This window comes from Pseudochaenichthys georgianus, chromosome 5, assembly GCF_902827115.2.
Source record: "Pseudochaenichthys georgianus chromosome 5, fPseGeo1.2, whole genome shotgun sequence".
NCBI classification, from domain to species: domain Eukaryota; kingdom Metazoa; phylum Chordata; class Actinopteri; order Perciformes; family Channichthyidae; genus Pseudochaenichthys; species Pseudochaenichthys georgianus.
Genome location: NC_047507.1, coordinates 9,210,035 through 9,233,541, shown reverse-complemented (window position 1 = coordinate 9,233,541; position 23,507 = coordinate 9,210,035). Strand labels below are relative to the sequence as shown.

General features: G+C 42.1%; 1 protein-coding gene across 1 annotated transcript in view; it reads left to right on the top strand.

Moving 5' to 3' along the window:
• LOC117446883 (monocarboxylate transporter 2-like) overlaps positions 1-22,666 on the top strand; it is a 30,477-nt gene extending 7,811 nt beyond the window's left edge. The window contains exons 3-5 of the mRNA XM_034083367.2: positions 8,190-8,333; positions 15,092-15,922; positions 20,481-22,666. Coding sequence (XP_033939258.1) covers positions 8,190-8,333; positions 15,092-15,922; positions 20,481-20,734 — 1,229 coding nt within the window. The 3' untranslated portion in view covers positions 20,735-22,666. The remainder of the gene's footprint in view (positions 1-8,189; positions 8,334-15,091; positions 15,923-20,480) is intronic.
• The last annotated feature ends 841 nt before the right edge of the window (positions 22,667-23,507 follow it).

The following is a 23,507-nucleotide window of genomic DNA, read 5'->3' as shown; positions in this document are numbered from 1 at the left end:
TTCTTGTGATCATTTTGACCCCACGGGGTGAGATCTTGCGTGGAGCCCCAGATCGAGGGAGATTATCAGTGGTCTTGTATGTCTTCCATTTTCGAATAATTGCTCCCACAGTTGATTTCTTCACACCAAGCTGCTTACCTGTTGCAGATTCAGTCTTCCCAGCCTGGTGCAGGTCTACAATTTTGTTTCTGGTGTCCTTTGACAGCTCTTTAGTCTTGGCCATCGTGGAGTTTGGAGTGTGACTGTTTGAGGTTGTGGACAGGTGTCTTTTTATACTGAGTTCAAACAGGTGCCATTAATACAGTTAACGAGTGGAGGACAGAGGAGGCTCTTAAAGAAGAAGTTACAGGTCTGTGAGAGCCAGAAATCTTGTTTGTTTGTAGGTGACCAAATACTTATTTTACCGAGGAATTTACCAATTAATTCATTAAAAATCCTACAATGTGATTTCCTGGATTCTTTCCCCCCATTCTGTCTCTCATAGTTGAAGTGTACCTAGGATGAAAATTACAGGCCTCTCTCATCTTTTTAAGTGGGAGAACTTGCACAATTGGTGGCTGGCTAAATACTTTTTTGCCCCACTGTATACATATGTACCGTATATATAGTTGTACTGCTTTTAAAAAAAAAAAAAAAAAAAAATCGGCTCATATGTGCACCTAAAATAACCTTATATCACCAGATATAGGCTATATATATATATATTATATTATTATATATATATATATATATATATTATCCAAAAAACTCCATGGTACTTTAAATATAATAACTTCAAACCCAGAGTTGACGCAGAGAGGTTTTGAACTCAGTGAAAGTTAATGTACCTTCAAGCCATTATTGGTTCTGCAGCCAACACCTCTAAATCAATCATCTTAACACGAGTTGAGAACATCTTTGTCCTGCGGGTTAGAATTCTGAGCATTTGTTTTTCTGTCTAGGTCTCTTTGTATTGTATCGTGTGCTCTCATCGCTCTTACAAACCAAGTTCACCTCCAAGATATACCTCTGATAATGGTCTCTGATCAAACTCCTTAAATGCCTCACATCTCTTCAAAGTTGCACTTGAACACACCACAATGAGTAATGCTAAGGGCCATTGTCTACAGAGTAAATACCAGTTTTGCAGCAAATAATTCCGGTATTGGGCCATCATGTCTACAAGTATAACAACAGTTGTGCTGTATAGTCATTTGGACTTGATAGATAATGGATAAATTGTCTTCACATGACTAACTGCACCCACTCAAATAGTGTTAGGCTGCCTAATAAGAAGAATGATGTTTGCATGTGTTGCTCACCTGACTCAAATTTAACTTTCTGCCACAGACAGGTTACTTTGAGTCATTTATGAGAAGTCTTCATCTTTAAGACTTAACAAATGTTCCCTTTCTTAAAGTAACATCACTACTGGCTGTTCAACTACACTCGAGCTGTTAGACTAAAGAAAGTTGTCAGCATTTTTAGCTTTTACCCATTCTTAGCAAAGCATTGTCTGCTAGTATTCAAAAGCCTTTTTCATTGGTTGAAAATGTAAGTTAAGCCATACAAAGATGTTCTCTTCCAAAGATGTTCAGTAAAATAGTTTTTTTGTTTAACGGTTAAAACTTGAGAAGCGTTGGGTTTTGTGGACAATCCTTTTTATGTCTTCTTTCCAATCCTGTCAATAATCTTGCGACCATATCTTGTGATCCCTTCAGACATACCACTAGACGCAGCAAACAACACAACACTTCTCTGCGTTTGCAATATGGGGGTGCCAACACACAGTGCACATGCAGGCTTAGGGATGCATTGGCAAATGTAACATGTGCAAACCATAGACTGTTTATATATATATATATATATATATATATATATATATATAAAGGCACAAGCTTAATTATTGGTAAATTACATCGTAATGGGATAGCTGTTTTTTTATACTTGGCATAACACAACCACAGCTTTTTAAGTTCGTGTTGGAATCATGTTTGTTTTTTGTTCCCTCAAGCTAAAACTGGAATACTTGGAAAACTCATTAGATTACATAAAATTAAAAATAATTAGAGGTCTCGTGGAAGATTCCCTTGAATAACTAGCTGCTTTCAAGGTTACAGCACAAACTGGGTATGTGACTCACCTGCACTCAGCTCAGAGGCCTAACTGGTGAAATATTCCTCTCCACTGTGGCTCAGGCGCAGGGCTTTATCATATTGTCCTTGGCAAGGCTTCAGCAATGTCACCCAGTGGAGGAGAGAGACAGGGGGAATATATCAGAGGAAGGTTCAGCACACTTGGGTCTGACTCCAGGGTCCCATGGGAGACATGACGGCCTTCTCTGAGAACCTCTGACTCAAGAAGTCCGAATGATAAAGTTATAATGGAAGTAGAAATGGTGGCAGTGCAGGAGACGCCCTATTGTGACACAGCTACAGTGGGAGAGATGATCTATCTTTGACCCCAAGGGCTGCTGGTTAACTGTATAAACAGCAGGATGGATATTTTTATTGCATGTGGTGGAGTGAATGTGGTACAGCAGGTACAGTTTTGTGGACAATTCAGCAAGAAGTGGCTCAAGGAAAGACAAAAACTCTCCATTGGGACTCAGCTGTGACTAATCTGACCCCGGTGTTCATGCATGAAAGTGCATAAAGAATCGTTTTTGGTTTACAGTTAAAGACATGAGCACAAACAAAAATAAATTCAGTTGTGATTTCAGTACTAACTTCTCAATAGTTTAAATTTGAAACAATTAGTCGATTCTAGGGATGTAACGATATACCGAATATCGCGGTAAATAAACGTCCCAATACCGTCGTGAGACTGACAATCTACCGCGATTTTTTTTTTGAAATACATTTTTTTTTAAACACTTTTTTTGTTTTAAACCTTTATTTAACCAGGTGGTTGAGATCATTGATCTCTTTTTCAAGAGAGACCTGTCCAACATGGCAGCAATTAGGTTACAACATGAACATAAAACTACAGAACACAAAAGGACATCGTATTTACAGGGCTACATTTACATACCTAGAGACATTGACAAGTACCAATAGTATATTTATATCTCGCCCTGTCAATAAGCCTCAACTTCTTCGCAAAAACTGTATTGTTTTTGAAGTGGTGGAGAGACAATGCACAGTTTGACCCACTGCTGTTGTAACAGCCTAGTGAGGCCTGTTAACATCACATTTATATTAAAAGATTTGGATTCCCGGCCACACCAATACAGTGAGAAGGACAGCACAATGGGTGTAAAATGGTTTATTTATACAAAGTTACTTTAAAAACACTCCTTTGATAAATACTTAAAATAACGTAAGGTTAAAATAATGTTCAATAAATATAAACCAGTTACTTAAGAATTACAGTTCTAGCAGGGGTTGATAAAATCCTGAAAGTCCTGTCCGCTTGGAAGCGAACTCAACTCCGGGTTTTTGCCAGGCAGAAGTGCAAGGTTCAAGTCCCTTCCGGGAAATCCAGTGCCAGGATTTCCACATTGCCGGCCCGCCGCACTCTGTCCGTCAGCCTCTGTTCGCGGAGCCCTCGGTAAACAACAAAAGGAAAATCAGGGGAGGGGACAACAATGCAACTTTCGTGACGTAAAACTAGACGCCCAAAAGCAGGAGAAATAGCCACTTCCCTTTATCTGGAGTTTGTTTGAATCCGATGGTTAGAGGAGGGTCTGGTCCAGCCGACAGGAAGAGGAACTGCAGGGGTCCGTTCTTTGCGAGGAGCAGGAAGGATCCGGTCCGGTCCGATCTGCGGCGAGGTGAGGCAGCAACTGTCAGGAGAAGAATAGCTGCCGTCTAGCAGGTAGTCGGTGTATTTATGGGGGAGTGGATTTGGCAACTGGCGTATGAGATCGCTGATTTTCACTCGGTGCCGGTGTGTCAATCAGCAGTGTCTGTGTCTTTGTTGTGACAGTTCGTTGAGGAGGTTAAACAAGCATGCAAATAAAAAGAGTTCATCGCTAAATAGCGCACAACATTAAAATCACAACACTATATGTAACATGCAACAATTATATAAAAGGTTTAACCATCCGTCCCACTGTCTAACATTCTGACTTTATTCACTTTGTGACACTCCTCGCCCCTTTAACAGTTGTCGTCCCGACAATCTTACTGTCCATACCTGTCTGCAGGCCTACCCCTGTTTTGCCTCTGAGACCTTCGTAGGGGTGATGCATTTCTGTGCTCTTGTGGGGCCACAGGGTCCTCTCCTACGGGACCTGTGGGAGGAGCAATTACTATGGTCACAAGGGTCAAAGGCAACAACAGGGGCCTGGGAAGTAGCGAATTGGGGAAGATTGAGTTTGTTTCAATCTCTGGGGCATGATATGGTACTTCAGGTGGATCGAAAGGGCAAGGCCTAAGATGGCTACGATGGATTGTCTTAATAGGGCCTTCTTTTCCTTCTGGCCTGATCTGGAAAACTGGCAGGCCGGGGCGTAGTTGATCATGAACAACATAGAGTTGGGACTGCCAGTGGGGCGCCAACTTTCCCTCCCCTCTGCGGCGGAAATTTCGCAACAGCACCCGCTCTCCGGGTAACAAGGGGAGGTGCTTTGCTTTCCGATCGTACCTGTCCTTGTCTCGCAGTCTGTTTGCTTTGGTCCTTGCTGCCACTTGTTTGTAGACTCTCTGAAAGGTCAGGTTATGCTGATGTACCCAGCCTACCAGGTCATGTCTCAGTGGTGGTGCTCTCACTGCAGTTTCAACAGCCAGGCGGGCATGCCGGCCAAACATTACAAAATGTGGGGTCATTCCAGTTGTCTTATGAGTGGTATTGTTATACTCTGGAGCAGAGAAGGCACGTGGTCTGGCCAGTGTACTTGGTCTTTGCGAAGTAGGCAAAGGCCAAAACTGGGGCACTCACCAACGCAGTCTTCAGAGCATCGAATGCCACCTGGCAGTCTGCAGTCCAATCCAAGGCATTCTTCCCTTGTCGCATGCTAGCAGAACCTACTAGGAGAGCGTTAAGGGGTGCAGCGATTTTGGAGAAGCCCTTCACCAATCTATGGTAATATCCTACAAATCCAAGGAATGACCGTACCTGCTTGATGGTTGAAGGGGTTGCCCAGTTCCTTACAGCGGCGGTCTTTTCAGGGTCTGTGGATACTCCGTCCTTCGAGATGACGTGTCCGAGGTAGGTGACCTTTTTCCGAAACAAGGGCATTTATGGGGCTGCAACTTCAGGCCGTGGGCGGCCAGCTTTTCGAAAACCTTCTCCAGGTGTTCAATGTGGGTGTCAAAATCAGGGGAGTATACTACCACGTCATCCAAATAGATCAGTAGAGACTCCTGGACCTGTCCTCCCAGGCAGCGCTGCATTAGTCTTTGGAAAGTCGCTGGGGCATTACAAAGGCCAAAGGGCATCCTCTGGAACTCGTAGAGGCCCATGGGGGTGGTGAATGCCGTCTTCTCCCGATCTTTTGGGTCCATTTCCACCTGCCCAAATCCACTGGCGAGGCCCAGAGTGGAGTACCAAGCAGCTTGTTTGAGACTTGTGAGGGATTCTTCAATTCTTGGCAGGGGGTAGGCATCTTTGTGAGTCAGAGAATTGAGCCTTCTGTAATCGACACAGAAGCGCCAGGATCCATCTTTCTTCCTTACCAATACGATGGGTGCTGCCCAAGGGCTGGAGCTTTCCTTGATAACATCTGTGTCCAACATGTTTTGGATGAGGCTCCTCAACTCAGGGTAGAGGGTTGGTGGGATTGGCCTGTAGCGCTCCCGGCTAGGTGGTGCAGCGCCTGTGGGGATGGAGTGGAGGACTGCATCAGTTTAACCAAAATCCTCATCCCCTGCTGCAAAGACATCCCGCCATCGCTGCAACAGGGAGTCCATTTTCTGCTGTTGTTCGGTCAACAATCCCTCCCCTTTTAGCAGGTTGACTGGATGCTGGCCTTCAACGGTGACCCGGTTCACCTGGACATCCACCTCTACTACACCTGGGTCTGAGGCTTTCAGTACAAGGTCCTTTTCTCCCCGAATTTGGCTTGGTTCAACCTGGAAGACATTAGCAAGCGGGCGCCGTTGGGGTATTGTGACTGGGTAAGGATTTGTGTTACATACCCTTATGGGGAGCTGTCCTTTCACCACCCAGGCGGCGGTGCGGGCTACCTGCCACTTGTCATCTCTTTCTGGTCCTTCCACCAGGGCACAAAAATCTGACTTGGTCTCCACCCCATACAGCTGTGTCCAGAGCACCATCTCGCTGTTTGGAGGCACAACCACTGATTCCTGGCGGGTCAACCTGGCCACTCCCACCGGTCCATCCGAGGAATCGATTTGTGAGACCTTTTGGCAGACAGCAAAGGCACGTTCCCACTCTCCTTTGGCTTGTTGGGACATGGTGGCTCCGAATGCTGTCAGCCCGCGGTGGACACCCTGAAACAGTTCTTTCCAGCAGTGTGAAATCACATTCATCCCTAGTATACCTCCAGACACTCATCTTTGACAATGATGACTCCTTTTCCTGGCACAGTGACTCCTCCCACTGAGAAATCCAGGATGGCGTACCCGGTGTAGGGGATCTTTAGTCCATTAGCTGCCTTGAGCGTTAGCCAGTGCAGATCTTGTGGGTTTCTTTTCTGTTCTCCACTCAATCATTTCTGAAAGAAAGTTTCACTGAACAGCATAACTTGTGAGCCTGTATCAAGCAAGCAGGGCAATTTTACTCCTGCTACTAGTATGTCAACCCCTGGGCACTCCCCAACAATAGAGGGCCTGTCTGCTTGGTTTCCCCGATTCCCCTCCCCAACCACATGGCTCTCAGTGGCTGAGGCTGTTAGTTTAACGGCCCCCTTACATGCTGGCAGTTTCTCTGAATATGGCCAGCCTGCCCACAGCCTCTGCAAATAGGTTGGCCACGTTGGTCCCACTCGAGCCTTTGTTGCCTGGGGGAGGATGCGTTATGGCCTCTCTGAGCTAGTCTGTTAGGGGGTGGGGTAGAGTCTCTGTGCCCAACTGGGGCATTTTGTGGTGAGAATTGGCATCTGATCTCTTCTGTAAGAGTCTCTGTAATAATGGACAGTTGGTCTTTCATTTCTTTCCTGAGTTCAGTTCTTACCGTTTCTCTCCATTCTTCCAGGCTAGGTGGTGCCATGGCCGGTCGTGGCTGTGGCACTGAAACACGTGATGCACAGGCAGACTCCATCCTTAGTTCAGTTTCTAATGCTTTAACTTCACCAGACACCTCACGGAAGGACATTGTAGGATTTCTACGCACCTGCCATTGAAGTTCCTGTTGTACCATACCAGCCTTCAAACCAAGGACAAGCTGGTCTCGGATAGTCCTCTCATCCTGGGCTGAGCCAGCTGGTTCAACTTCTTCCCTATTGGTGGAATAGTTCACGTAGCCGAAGGAGGAAAGAAGCAGCAGTTTCCTCTTCCTGTTGGAAAAGAAAAGAGTAGAAAATACATTAAAGATGTTATGTTCTGCTGTTGTCATTCAAAGCTGTGTTTAATGTAGATAAACTAATATGTCCACTCTTTAAATTAAATCAGAGCACACGTGTTTAGTATGAGATTACATACATTTACATACAACAGTTTCCTTACGCAGTGAGTCATCAATCATAAGCCAAGGTGAACATGTTGCTGAAGACAGTAGGTGTCTTCTAAACATGTAATCCTTTTACGGCTTACTGGCTTGTTTTCAATAATCACCCTCCACACAGAACCTCTACATTCAAAAGCCTCTGCATGTTAAGGTTTCAATAATCCTGGCAGCCCATTTAGCAGTTTGATTGATTCTATGCCCATTGTTCTATATAGATCTTGTGAAATAAATATATATTCAAATGATTGGTTTTTATGGCAAGGAGAAGAAAGAAGTTTTCATTATGACATGCTGCAGAAAGACTGGTGGTGCAATGTCACTCTTTCAGGCAAGGTTATGAACGCAGGGAAGACTGACAGCATATAAAAAGCTGTTTAATTGCTGATTGATCACGGAGTGTTGCATTTTACATCATATGAGGAGATATTAATGAATCGCCAAGATGTGTCGCAAACGTGTGGTTGTTTTTCATTATCCTCTATGATGTCCTTCTGACCTTGCTTTAATCCTAGAAGGAGAACTGCTGTGTAAACCCTTGATCAAAAGCAGCACTTAATTTAACCACTAACTAGCTACTCACTTTAAAGTGTGACACGGTTGATCATTCTGAATCCCTCTCTTTGCCTTTCTCTTTGCAGGACCGGTGAGCGGCATGTTGGTGACTCGCTTTGGAAGCCGACCAATAGTCATGGCGGGTGGATTGATGTGTGGGGTATCTATGGTAACCGCTACTTTTGGGAACTCCATGGTTTACCTCTACCTTTGCATTGGCATCATTGGAGGTATAGTGCTTAGATTTATTTTTATTTATTACAATGTCCTGAAGCTTAACATTCAATCAATCAATCAAAGTTTATTTATTTGGCCCAATATCACACATTTTACATTTGTCCCCGTGGACTTTACAGTTGGTACACAATATGAATACGACACCCTCTCTCCTTGGACCCTCAATTCAGACAAGGAAAAATTCCAAAGAAATCCCACAGTTAATGGGAAGAAATTGAAGAAACCTAGCAACAGAGGAGGGACCCCTCTCCCAGGACGGACAGACGTGCACTAGATGCTCTGTGTAAATTGAAAACATAATACATTTACAACATGGGTAGTCCAAATGCTTGAAAACTGATGTTATTCTGCAGCCCCTATTCGAAGGCAGGGCCTGCCATACCAGGTGCAAACACCCAATGACACTAGGGATCGAACCATCGTTTTTCCTCAGCCGCCCCAATATGGATCCCAGACGCTTTTTTACCCCTTAGCTTACTATTCCCACTAGCCCGGGTTAAGCAGCTCCTAGGTTAGAGAAAGTCTGCATCTTTCATATCCTTCCAGACGCTCTGGTTTGCCAGATCTGCTTCCCCTGCTGATGGTCGGGGCCCAGGGCATCGGCTCTGGCTCCTGAAGTGCTGTAAGCGCACAGAGGGGACCAGGAAGGTAATTAAGACAGAAGCATCCCTGATCCCAGAGAGCATGGTCTTCCGTGGCCCTCTGTACTCTCCCGTAGGCTCCCATCACGGCCGTCACATGGGGTCTGCCTGCCACCCTGCGAGCCTCATTACCCTGCCAAGGACTGCCGTGAAGGATTAATAGGCCCAGCAAGTGCCTGGGCCAAGTGCGGGGCCCGAGGGCGTGTGTGTGCCCGGCTCTGCTCCCCTGCGCCCGGGCACACCTAGCAGACGTGCAGACATATGTTTATACATGTGCAGACTCAAATACACACATATAAGCAACAATATAAAGTCAACGTCAACTTTATTGTCAATATTTCAGGTTGTGTGTACAGACAGAGATCGAAATACTGTTCCCTCAATCCCGAATACAAAAACAAATATATATAACTGTGTGTGTGTGTGTGTGTGTATATATGTATGTATGTATGTACACACACAATCAAAGACACATTTATACATATGCACACATTAAGGCCTAATTAAAAGCACAACAATCAATATATACAAAAATAACAGTCACTTCAATATCTTTGAGAATGTACATTAGTGAAAGACTTGTCCATGGCAACGTAAAAAAAAAACAGACCAGAATTTTTGTTTCCCCTCTGCACCTTTTGCATTAAAGAGATGGTTGGAAGCTGGTGAGGGATCATGCCCTTCACTATGGAGTCATATTGGTTGGTTAGTGTAGCTACTGAAGCTAGTGCAGTTAGCGGTGTGTGAGAAAACCGCCTGAAATAGAAACAGTCGACTGTTGATTAGAGGCTGCTCGGGGGGCTCTGGCTGGCTGATGGACTTTACACCATGTGATGATAATCTGCTCCACCAGTAAACACAAGGTGGAACAGGGTGGAGTATTCCTTTTTAACAAGACTAAATTAAAACCAAACAGTCAGAAGTTAACATATGTATATCTACCATTTGTAATCAAAGTTTGTAAATGAGTTTTGAAACATTTTATTTATAAGGTTTCATCCATTTACTCGTACGTTACATGTATCTTAATCTTCCTTCATTTAACTAGTTTTCAGCTTCCCTTCACACATTCTTAATTAAAAAGGATGATTAGTATCTTCTTAACATTTACTGATAAAAGGTGAACCGTTGTAAATTAAATAAAGTCAGCCTAAATAATAATGTATTCCTTCATAAAATGTAAAAGGGTATTGTAAAATCATGATTTATTTGTATATTAGAAAGCTATTCCTGTAATACATGTCTACTCTATACATGTGTTTATGAATGATCTGTTTGGACACACTTTGCTAAATTCACAAGAACACAAAAGCCCTTTTTCCTTGCGCTTCATCATGAGACCAGAGAAGATGATTAGATTGACATTGGAGAGGAAGAATATAGCACCCATAACAATCTACCTGCAGCTCTTCATGTTCATGGAAAATAAAATGCTATTAAATTGAATTTTTGGGTGAAGAGGCAAGCGAGGGAATGTATTACCCAGGCTCTCTAATTTATTTCTACTTAAATGGAGAAATTATTTCTGCAATAATTCCAGCTTTCTGTAGTGAGATTTTATCCAGCTGAAGTGAGATGGAACCTTAAAGAGCTTACGAAATGAAGGACAATACTGTTCTTATTACGATAATATATATACTATTATTAATGGGAAATCATGTCATTCATGACAATATGCCCGCAGTATTTATAAATCGTGGTTTATTACAACTTTCCATGCTCACTTCCGATGTTACACGACCGCTCCGAACAAAACAGCTTTCGCCGGTTAGTGACGTCACGCACGTCACGAGTAGAACACCTGTTGAATAATACACTACCTCTGTGGCTGATGTCGGACTCTGGAGACAGAATCGAGTGACAGACAAGACTCATTTGGCGGAGATCCGATGCGGCAACAGAACACAGACTGGTATACATTTGACTAAAATTCATAGAGATTCTCAAAAAATAGTAAATAAATAATAATGACTGCTGAAATAACCAGTTTAGATACATGTAGCTGGTCAGGCTGTTGTAAATTGACCAGCCAGTAGATATTAGGCTGGAATGGTTGGCTGGAGAGGGGTTTTGGACACTTCAGCTGGCCAGGAGGGCTGGTTTATCCATCTATCACCAGCTTATGTTTAATAATAGTATTAAATATACCCTGCTGGGAGCTTACCAGGATTCCAGGTGACCAGCATACATTAAATACTGGTATGATTATTTAAACAAGAGAACATAAATATATTACAAAGATTCATTGTGTCATGTATTCTGGTATCTACAAAATAAAGACATTGTATAGTGTTCATAACAGTATTTTAATTTAATAAATAGCTAGTTAATATAATAAAATACACAGTAACAATACAATAATTATACAAATAACAACCAACCTGCAAATCAACCTACACATCAAAATAAATATTATCTAAAACCGGTGCATTTGATTTAAAATAAAAGTAATAAATAGAATTCAATATTTAAATGGTAACAAACCGTAACACTATGTATGATAAGAACAAGGCAACAAAGAAAGTGTTTGTTGTTTTTCCTTGTTCATGTCTATAATGTTTCCCATTGTGTAGCGTCCAGCCTTTCCCAATCTGGCCTGCACTTCTGTCTGCTGAAGCCACTTCTTGAAGCAAACAGAAAAGAAATGTACAGATATAAGTACACTGTAAAAAGAAAACTTAATATTTACGTTAACATTTGGGCTGCTGTGGTTGCCAGAACCGTTAAAGTATAATACATTACAAATTACAGTTGGTTGGCATAGAGTCTAGACGTTACAGTCAACAATTGCTTATGGTGAATTACAATGGCAAAAACAAATAGAGCTAGTGTACACGGTGCAGCTGTATTATCTGGGAAATAGAAGAATCGGATCAGGATTCGGTATTGGCAGACAATCAATATCAAATGAATCGGATCATTATTAGCATCTGATCACCTTTGTCGACTTGCAGCCTAAATACAAAGATAACTCCACTCCTCTCCTACCACTCTTACCTCTAATAAGCCTTGGTAGAACTAGTGTCCGAGTCATAGGGTCCAGAGGCCTGTACTACGAAGCCGGTTCAACCTAACCTGGATATGTTTGAGTTAGCCGGTTGGCCTAATCCAAAACATACGTGCTCTCGCTAAACGGTTCTACGACGCGGGTTATCAAGTGGATCGCTCAAGCCAGCCGTGTCCTATCTAGTTAGGTGCGCGTTCACATGAAAGGGGTGGTATCTGGAGCATTCGACCAATCACAAACATGGAGAAGCGTACTGACAGTGCAGCGTCATACTTCCTGAATGAAAAGTGCACTTTAATACTAGTCAAAAATGAAGAAGTTAAACTTTAAACATCCATGACTTAAACACTTGATCAGGATCAAAGCCACAGAGCTGCACCTGCAAGGTGAACACAGCTGGTAAAAGAAAAAGTGTTTGAATGCGTACATTAACAGGTTTATGATATCACTGCCCCGTCTAAAACACGATCTGACTTTCATTACATTTGACTCGAGTGTTTCCTCAACTTAATGTGTTGCTTAAAATAATACTTCTGCATACAGTATGTGACACTGAGTGTTGCACGGCCAGATACGGCTCAGCTGACTCAGATCAGGAGATATGTGATACATTATGATGTGATATGCCGCGGACTGTACTTAATGTTACTCTGATCCGGGTTCTTATGTTGTGGCCGATATTTAAGTAAGCTTTCTTAACGCTAATGTTATAATAGTCAGATTGCTCTGAAGATGGGAGGTGATATTCTGTTCATGTTCACGTTCACACAGTCGGTGATTTTTGCCGGCCGTCTTTCCTGCGACGGCAGCTTTTCTGTGTTTCCTTTCTCCTGTAATATGACTTGATCGCTTTAAACTCTGCACACTGAGCTCTGATTGGTCAGCAGGCGGTGCTTTCACTGAGTTGAGCTCTTAGCCTGCAACATAACCTGCTCCGGGGCAGTTTAGCCATTCAGCATAAGTTACCATGGAGATCTAGCCCGCTAAGAAGAGAACCAGCTTCGTAGGACCGGAAAGCCGGAGTTTTCCCTGAAGTTAGCCGCGAAGAGAACATCCTGCTTCGTAGTACAGGCCTCAGGACTGACTGAAGACATGTGGAACAGAGGACAGGCATGGTTCCATGTACAGGAAACTGGAACTTTGAACAGGTGTTTTCATCTTTTCTGCCTGAAGATTCACAAGTTCTTGATCAGGTGTTTGATGTGGGCTGGCATGATCCTTTCTGCAGCGATAAATAAAGAAAACAAAGACATTTTTTTAAATAATGGTAATGATGGTAACAACAATAATATTAGTATAATTATGTATATAGCACTTACACAATTGCAAAGTGATTCTCACAACAAAAATAAAGAACAAAACAATATCAACAATAAAAAAAACAAATTATTACAGGAATGTTGAGACAAATAAATGTTTTTTCAGTCTTTACAATGCACGGAAAATGACCTTCCAAAGGCTAAATTTAAACTCAATACCATAAATAACTGGGTACCAAAGTGCTTTACCTGATAGAACACGCTCCACACGGAGCAGCAACCTCGGCCTTTTGCTGCATATCATCTCCTCCCTCTATCTTTGGTGTTAGGTTCCAGTAGATTTCTACTATCCAATAAAACAGAAATTCCCCAAAAAATCATATTACAAAAGTTAAAAACAATGACTGGCTGTTGGCATTGAAATGGATTAGAATCTCACCTTTTTCCTGGATGTCAGGAAGGCCATGGAGTCGTTCCCTTCAAGTCCGCAACCAGTCATAGGAGTTAAAATGCAAAGCCTGAATGATGACAAGAGCGAGAGACATACATTTTACAATTATATTTTTAATTCATACCAGAGCAGTGTGTACAGGCCCTGTACGACATGCAAAGAACAGATCAAATCCCCTGACAGACTCACACACTTTGGTGATGTCCTCATCTGATAATGTTTCATTTTTTAGCAGCATAGTAACATTACTCAAAGTATATGTCAGACCCAACTCATTTACAGTATGTTTTGCATCTCCTCAACAATGGTCTGTATAGTTGAGTAGAAAAAAACTGTCCCTACAATTTCAGGTAGATTAACACACATTTGTAAGAAAAGTTTACAATGAAGCACAAAATCCCTCTTTGTATTAAGCGAGCTGCCACAGAAAGTGCAGCTTAACATGCTAACCTTTGGTGAGCTACAGTAAAGCTAACTTCATGCTCAACACAAAACCTTTAACGTGCATTACATTGACGATTTTAAACACAACTTAACTTTCTCTACTTGTAAGATAACGTTTAGTTAACTTACCCTTAAATAACTACATCACGTTTTTCAGTGGAAACACAAACTGCAGAAAACGTTAGCTGCTAACTGTTTTTAGCTAAGACAGCTAGCTCTTAAGGGAAGTAACATAGCCTCATGGCAAACGTAAGGTTGAGTTAACGTAACGTTGTAAGAAAGCAAAACGAACCTTCGAGAAAGCGTTTACTCTCTCTCCTTAGCGGGCATTGTTGATTGTGCGAAACACGATCTCTCGATGTGCTGCCCCACACATCGTCGGTTTCATCGACCCCGGGTTACCTGGTCTAGCAAACGTCCGCCTAGTACGACGCACTTGTTTTGTCCATATACGCAACATTTGATAATTTTTGGGCCACAAAAACATCCCATAACCAGATGTTGAGACGGCCCCACATCCCCATACAACATATCGCTTGCCAATTATTCTTGGCGTCTTATTGCTGTGCATTCTTTGTCGTAATATTTGGCCCTTCAATGCATTCAAACGGGACTGAGCTCAGCTGTGTTCCACTCATGACGTCACCGCCGGAAATGGCCGAAGTTGATGTTTCCGGCGCAACGAACGATTGTTACTAACTGACAACTTTTGTATGCTGTTATAATCGTGATTTATTAAAAATAGATCAATAATAAAAAAATCATATGGCACATTCCACAATACAAATGCAACCTCTATCATATACTAAGCCCACTAACAGGTGCTAAAAGCATTTCGTAAGCTCTTTAATGAGCACCAAGCAGAATCAGTCTTGATTTGATTTAGCGAGTACCCTTTGGAGTTTAGGTTCAGGATGGTTTTCTTACATTTTAATCTCTCTCCACACAGGCTGCGGACTCTCCTTAAACCTCAACACATCTCTCACCATCATCAGCAAGTATTTCCTGGTCAAGCGGCCGTTGGCTAACGGACTAGTCATGGCCGGGAGTCCCGTGTTTACGGTTGTCCTGGCCCCTCTAAACCAATATTTACTGAACAGATATGGCTGGAGAGGAAGTTTCCTTATCTTCGGGGGTCTGATGCTCAATTGTTGTGTCGCTGGGGCCCTGATGAGGCCTGTCATTGCGCGTTGTAAGACATCCAACTGTGCACCACAGAAGAACGTGGAGGACGAGCCAAATGAGTCCAACACCAAACTAAAAGAAAGCTGTATGAAGAGTGCTATGAGCTTCTTCGATTGGACCTTCTTCAAAGATAGAGGCTTCGTCATTTACCTCGTTGGGAGCATAATGTTCATCTTTGGCGCTTATGCACCAATTTTATTCCTATCAGCCTATGCTATAGACCAAGGGGTAGATGAATTCTCCGCAGCCAATCTGCTCACTTTCATGGCCCTTGCGGACATGTTTGTTAGGCCTGCCACCGGCCTGATAGCCAGTAGCAAGCGGGTCAGGCCCAGGATCCAGTACTTCTTCAGCTTCGCCATGGTTTTCACCGGCACGGTCCACTTACTGTGCCCAATGATTACCATGTTCAAAAGCTACTCCTACACCTTCCTGGTGACCTACACTGTCTTTTTTGGCATTGGGTTCGGCATGGTTTTTGCCCTAATATTCGAATGCCTGATGGACCTGATGGGAAAGGAACGCTTCCCCAGTGCTTTTGGAGTGGTCACCATGATCGAGTGCATCCCCCTGCTACTGGGACCGCCTGTTGCAGGTAACACACTCAACATGCACTATCCATTCAAACACATGACCGAATCCTACTGACTCACTGAAAAATCAAAACCTCTTGGAAAAACATGTCTGGATTGCAAAGTTTGAAAAGCTTAAATACTTACTTTAAACTCACTTTGTATTGCCTTACACTGATGCTTTCTGCAAATAAAGGGCCAAGGGAAGATAATAGGGCTGCTCAATTATGGCAAAAATCATAATCTTGATTATTTGGGTCAATAATTGATATCACGATTATTAAAAACGATTATCCATCTAATTTTTTTTTAACAGTATGTTTTTAACATTTGATTACCCTGAACTTTCAGTATAATTCAACTGAAAAACCAATGAAAAAAAAAGTAATAATAATAAAAAAATAATCGTTTTATTTCGATTACGTTGTTTTCGTAATCGTTGCAAGCCATAATCGTAATTGCGATTAAAATACGATTAATTGAGCAGCCCTAGAAGAGAATAATGTTCACAAACTGTACACAAACATAAGACAAAACTCAGTACACTAAATTTCAGCTGTCTTCTCCCATCCCTATCTCAGTCACTGGGTGTCCATTGTGTTGCATTTGAGCTCTTGTCTGCTCGAGCGTCAACAGAGCAGGATTATCACCGATTGATATTACATATAGGATATTCAAAACTACTGTCAATAATTCTAACAATAAAACTTCTCGCTTGAATCTTTGAAAAAAACTAAAAGATGCCAAACTGTAGCCATGTGATCCTTTTCAAAAGTTATTATGAGAATATTTAGTGTTTGATATAAAAGTGAAAGTCTCTACACCACCTTAACTTAGAAAGATCATTGGCTGTCACAAGGTGGACCCTTTAGTCTTCAATGGATCATTTTATATATATTTTAATAAATATAATATTGATCATAAAAGAGGGACTCCCTTACCTTAGTTGTTTTGTTCAGCATCGACCTAAGCTGAACTGTGTTTGCGTACCAGGACGGCAACAAACAAGAAAAAGTAGTTTTTCCTCTGCTGTCTTTATCTCCAGCGTTGGTTTGTCTCTGACAGAGCTTTGGACTGAAGTGTGGGCCCGCTCCCTTCATGGTGTAAACAACTGTGTAATCAGAGGGATATTGTTCACCGTCTCTGCTTCATTGCCATTTTCAAGATTAGTGTACTTTTGAAGCCAGCACTCTAAAACAGTCTTCATGGCACATAATGACAGTAACTGGTTTTGAAAAAGGAGTTTCAGAGAAAATAGTTTTAGTGACAATTTTTCAAAAATGGAACAAAAACTCTTTGAATGTAAGTCTTGCTTTTGTCCTCCGTGCCTGCAACAGCTGCCAGAGGGAAACGCAGATTCTTCTTGCATTCAAATGTATAAATACTTTCTGCCGAGGTCACTACGTTGTTGTGAAATAATCTTAAAGATGTTAGGTCCATGTTTTGTAACAAACTGCACAGAAAGTAGTAGTACCACGCAGTGTCAATGCATTTTTAAAGTTACCAGCAAAGTGAGGCTCTTTTAGGGATCTGTTTAAAGCCTGAAAGATTCATGATGTTTTACATGACAGTTAAATGTAGTCATTGAACAATTGCAGTTGTATTTATAAGAAAAAGGTAATTATTGAATGTTGCACTATAACCATTTTTGATAGAAGCCTGCCATTTTTCCCAGTTGAAGACTTTTAGAAGATGTTGAACAAAAAAAAACCTTCAGATTTATCTACAGTGAAACAACAACCTATTAACCATCCCCTCCCCCCTCAAATAAGAAAATACATGTGAGTTCATGGCTACTGTAGACAACGTTCTTGTTTCTCTGTGTTGCGTTGTTAAAGGTGGGGTAGGTACGTTTGAGAAACCGGCTCGAGATACACTTTTTGTTATATTCCATGGAATGCTCTTAACATCCCGATAGCAATGAATATCTGAAGTGCTTTGACAACAAATCCATAAAAACATGTCATCTGTGGAACCCGTAATACTGTAAAAAGTACAACCTTGCCGTCTGTCAGCCTTCCATCTCGTGCACGCACAAATGTATCTCGTGCCCTCATTGGGCGTGCCGTAATTGGGCGTGCATTGTGCGTTCATGTGTGTCGGAGGAGGTGCTCTGTAAGGAAGTCTGAAGGAAGGGGCGGATTCTTTTCGGCTGTGTACTTTCAAATTGTAGTGCACTCGAGCCGGTTTCTGAAACTTACCTACTCCACCTTTAATGAGTGAGACACACCGGAGTTGAGGATCTGTGGGGTTTAATCTCCCAAAAACAATTTAGGCATTTAGCAGACGCCTTATTCCAAAACGACTTGCAATGACTGATCACAGGGACATTCTCCCTGGAGTAACTGAGGGCTAAGTGCCTTACTCAAGGTCACACTAGTAGTGGTGTTCCAGGCGGGATTTGAACTCGCAACCTTCCGATCATCAGCCCACCTTAGACCACCAAAAAAAAATCCATTTGTGGCGGACGATATTTAATTGTGACGGCCCGCCACAAATAAATCAATGTATGGGAAACACTGATGGATCATTATGTATAACAATAGAGCAAGATAACAAACCAAAACAATACCAACGTTTCCAACACCTTCTTCACATTTAGCTAGCAATTACACTAACCACATGCATCTCTAAAATGTTAACATACAGTTTTGGAAGTATGCGTGTTAGCAGTTTCAATAGAATAAAAGTATCTCTCTCAACGATAACGCTAGTATAGAGTAAGTTGAAACTGTTTTAGAAACAGTTGGACACAGAATAAACTAGCTATTCAAATATATTTAGTTCTCCTAGTAAGTACACTGAGGATGTATCTGCACGTGACTTCATCAGCTCTCAGGCACGGTTCCAGAACAAAATACTCAGGGTGCATCTGAGATTAGAGAGGGTGCAGGGGTAAAGTGCTATTTGTATAAGTGGGGAGTGTACCTAACACCCTCTAGTCTAGGAGGATCCTCACCTCCTCCTTACTTACCGTTTAAATTGACCAAATAAATGCAGCAGACAATGTTATTTAACCACAATTACAATTTATTTGATTTCAACTAAATTCTTCTTCTTCTTCTTCTTCTTCTTCTTATTATTATTATATATATATTTTTCACTTTTAATTTTTCAAATGAGGGTGCATAACGACTCAACTGAGGATGCACCCCCGTAGAACCGGGCCTGTCAGCTGTACACATTAACGCTGCTCCTTTGCCTCCACCCTGAGTTTTAATGAGGTGAAAATGTGTAGGCCCCCCAGTCCCATTTAATAGGGTAAATAAGCGCCTCCCTGCATGTCTAACGCTCTCCTCCAGAGGGCACAATCGTTATGTCTCCCCTAACTATTCTGCTTGTTACTGCACCCCCAAAACCTCCGGGTCAATCCAATTAGGAGGAAGTGAGGTAAGTGGGTGTAATTAGCCTCTTGCTTTGGGTGTTTAATGACGCTAGGTTCAAACTCTCATTGAAGTCCTGTACCTGGGCCATAATTAAGCTGTGAATGCATTAAAAAGAGAAAGAGGTAACTATGCCAGATGGACTTAATTACCCCTCAGCCAATCAAGGGCTGCCTTAATGAGGGTGATGGTTATTGTCGTACCCGTGCCAGATGAGTGCTATCAATCAGATGATACACGTTCAAAAACAAAGTGACCCCTCCAAGTGCACAGGACAAGCACACGCCACTATATCGTTGTTGTTGTTGTGAAGATGGTATTTAGTTAAAATGTACGAGACCTACCAAGGAAACTTTAAATATATTAGATTTTGATAAAAACTTGCTATGATATAAAGGCGCCTGTAAAAGCTGAGAAGTCATTGAGATGGCGGGTCATAGACATTTGGGGAGGGAAACAGAAACCCTCCTGAGTTTGGTGATAATGTATATCAAGTACAAAGAATGTATTTTGTATTTTAGTTGAATAATGCTGATGCTGAGTAAGAGATATATCTTCCTTATACTGAAGTCGTTGAACTTTTGTTGGATCATTTTGCATAACGTTAAATAAATATTCCTTTAAGATGATTCAGATATACGATCTAAAATGGTATGAATTAGGTATCTAACATATGGACAGATAGACATACTGTTAAGATAGCGCCAGTATCTTAACACGTCTCGAGGTGGGGGGGTCGGAGTGTGGTTGAGACTCTGAAAACCTGGAGGCCTAAATCTGATCTAAACTACATTTGTCACTTTTCTGCTCGATATTTATGGCTCTGAGAATGGGCTTCTCTTCTGATTCGTTTCGGTAGCGGCCGGCCAAATTGCCTTCCCGGAGACGCAGGGAGAGCCAGTGAGGGGGTAATGGCCCTCTGTCATATCCGACATGGCTCTCCTCAAATTGGCTCACTCTCACTTTTGCACACGCACACTCACAGAAGCCAAATCAGAGTTTGGTCTTGTTGCTCACCTTCAAACTTGTAAAGTGGCCGAATGAAGATGCTATTCCGTGACATATTTGTGTTTTTCTTTTCCATGGTGTTCAACTATTCCAAGTGTTTTTTGTTTCGACATAGTGACGCATAACATGGGCAAAACTGACACTTGTTTGATGGAATATTCTTATCACGCTTCTATCTTTCTCCACACAGGCTTACTGGTGGACATCTTCGGTGACTACAAGTACCTTTTCTTCATGTGTGGCACTGTGATCTTGACCGGCGGGCTCTTCCTCTTCGTCATGAACATCTACAACTATCACATGCTGGAGAAAGAGAAGCCAGGAAAGGATGGAGCGCAGAACCAAATGAACGTAGAGAGCCAGGAGCATGTGAGCGCCTTAGAGGTGGAGATGAAACACACCCCCGAGGCAGGGATGGAACGAAGTGAGCCCGAGGCTAAATAGGCAAACGGGGTCCAGAGAGAGCCACAGCCGGAGAGCGCAGAAACGCCACATTAATTGGGAGTCAAATGTAACTCTCCAGTCGGGTGCTTTTTAAAGCTCGCAGGTGAAGATGATGCAATCAGGTGACGCAATTAAACGCACGCCAGTCCAACCTGGAACTTTGTTTAGGTTCTCCTCGGCCGCCATAAGTGGAAGTTGGTGTTAAATAAGTAACACTTCATGTCCACCAGAACTTATTCACAAAGTCTGTTTTCATTTCATTTTGTCGCATTTTAATTTGCGACAAAATAAAATAAAAGTTCAGTCATTTAACAAGCAACAACAGTAAGAGCCTATAGTCATGCTTTTGACTCTGTTAAGCGGTATGCCAGCGCAGAAGTGTGTGCCGACACTGATGGGTATGCCATTAGTCTTGCAATTATTTGTTTTACTTCATTTGTAGTATTTTTTTTTCCATTTCCTTTTTAACATTTTGACCTGCTGATGGCATCAGAAGGAAAGTGAAAGCGTCCCCAGAGTTGTTTTTGATTCATCTTTAGGGGAACATCAGTGTCTACTAAATTCCAGAGCAATCACTTTCAATGTTTAAGTGTCAGCGGTGACTGCAGAAGTCATAGGCGTTCTTGTGTGGGGACCATGGGTGTTTTGGTACAAAATCCAAGCAGTTTCAGAGAATGCACACACCCTTGATATCTGGAAGGGAATGTTTGCACTCTAAACAGACACCTTTCTCTCCCATAACTTACTTACTTACTTATTGTAAGTCGCTTTGGATAAAAGCGTCAGCTAAATGCAATGTAATGTAATAACTGTGAACACACACTTTGTGTTTTGTCACTCTTGTGATGTTGTTCATTAGTCTTATGCATTTTTAATTGTTCTTGCCTTAAAGGTGGGGTAGGTAAGTTTGAGAAACCGGCTCGAGATCGCTAGAATTTGAAAATACACAACCGGAGAAAATCTGCCACTTCCTCACAGAGCCCCTCCTCCAACACACACGAACGCGCACATGACCAATGAGGGCACGAGATAAGTTTGTGCCCCGATGGGAGGCTGATAGGCAGGTAGGCCATCCAGTCCAATCCGATTGGTTGTACTTTTTACAGTACTACGGCTTCTACAGATGACATTTTTTTATGGATTTTTTGTCAAAGCACTTCAGATATTCATTGCTATCGGGATGTGAAGAGCATTCCATGGAATATAACAAAAAGTGTATCTCGAGCCGGTTTCTCAAACTTACCTACCCCACCTTTAATGCACATAATCTCAGGAGACTATCACAAGATATTTTGCACTTGCAGTGTTTACATAACGAAACTGACAATTGGTGGAACTCATTAAATACTGTAGCTGCTAGCAAAGACATTGACATATTTAAAGTGTGTCTTGGAACACAACCTGTTACAGAACCTGAAGTTTATATTGACTTGGGTGTTATGAAAGGCGCCCCTGAAAATAAATGTTGTATTATTATTATTTATTAAAAAGGATTCTCTAAAGTAAATAATACTGTCTTTAAATAGCTGTGAGCATTTATTTAATTTGAATGTTGATGCTGTAACATATTATAATCTATGGTGTGTGTGTTCTGTAATCATTTCCTGTTGACATTTAGAAGTGACTTTTGTTTTTCTGGGCGAGAATGGATTTCTGCACGCTGTTACTTGATCTGAAGCTGTGTGTGTTTGCATTAAGTGAACGAGTGACTGACAAAAAGAGTGTGTTCATAAGATAATCCTACATTTAGATCATGTGGAGTTTTAGTTATTAGCTTTTAGATTTGTGTTGTTTAGAATTCATTTAAATTAGAATTATTAGTTTGATTATCAGAGCTGTGACTACTGACGTCTTATTCGCACTTACACAATATACAATTGGATACTATGGTGAACCCTACTTTGTTAAATAAAACACATGTCTTCCATTTTATTCGTATCATTTATTTTGTCATATCAGAAATGTGGCTTGCCCCAGCAAAGTCAGACCTATTTGTTGTTGGCGATGGGTTTGTTCTGCAAATGAGGACAACAAATAGTCCAGGAGTCATTTCCTGCATCACTTACTGTAGAGTTTTTACATTTCACATCCAAGCAACAAGGTAAATGACACCCAGACACGAGGGAAATGTCGTCAAAATCAAGATCTACCACGCAGCTTCTCTATGTTGGTGGCCGTGTCCAATTTTTCACGACAATTAGAATACTGGGAAACAAGTTTGGAAATGTCAGCAGCTTAAGGGCGTGAGCACCTAATGAAGCAGGGCCCGGTGTTCCAGCCTGGTGCTCCAAGTTGAGCCCCACACACATCAGCAAATCAGTGGGCCAATAAATTAGAAGTGCATGTACACACACACACACACACACACACACACACACACACACACACACACACACACACACACACACACACACACACACACACACACACACACACACACACACACACACACACACACACACACACACACACACACACACACACACACACTGGTGCTATGTCCCATCCCAGTGCTGAGTGTGAGGCAAGGTCTTTGGACATGACAAGGTGGAAAGGTACCCCAGAGAGAAGGCGATGGGCGCTGTGACCGGAAATCTGTTTATCATTATTATATTTTCCTCTCCCCTCCTGTTCCCCTCTGGCCTGCTAACCCTCCTCTACAGCCCCCCCCCCCCCCCCTACAATGTGTGTTCTCTATGAACTTCATGACAGTTGTCCTTCATGCTAAATGGTAGAAAAAAAGACTGGGGCCTCCAGAGTCTTGTAGAGTTAG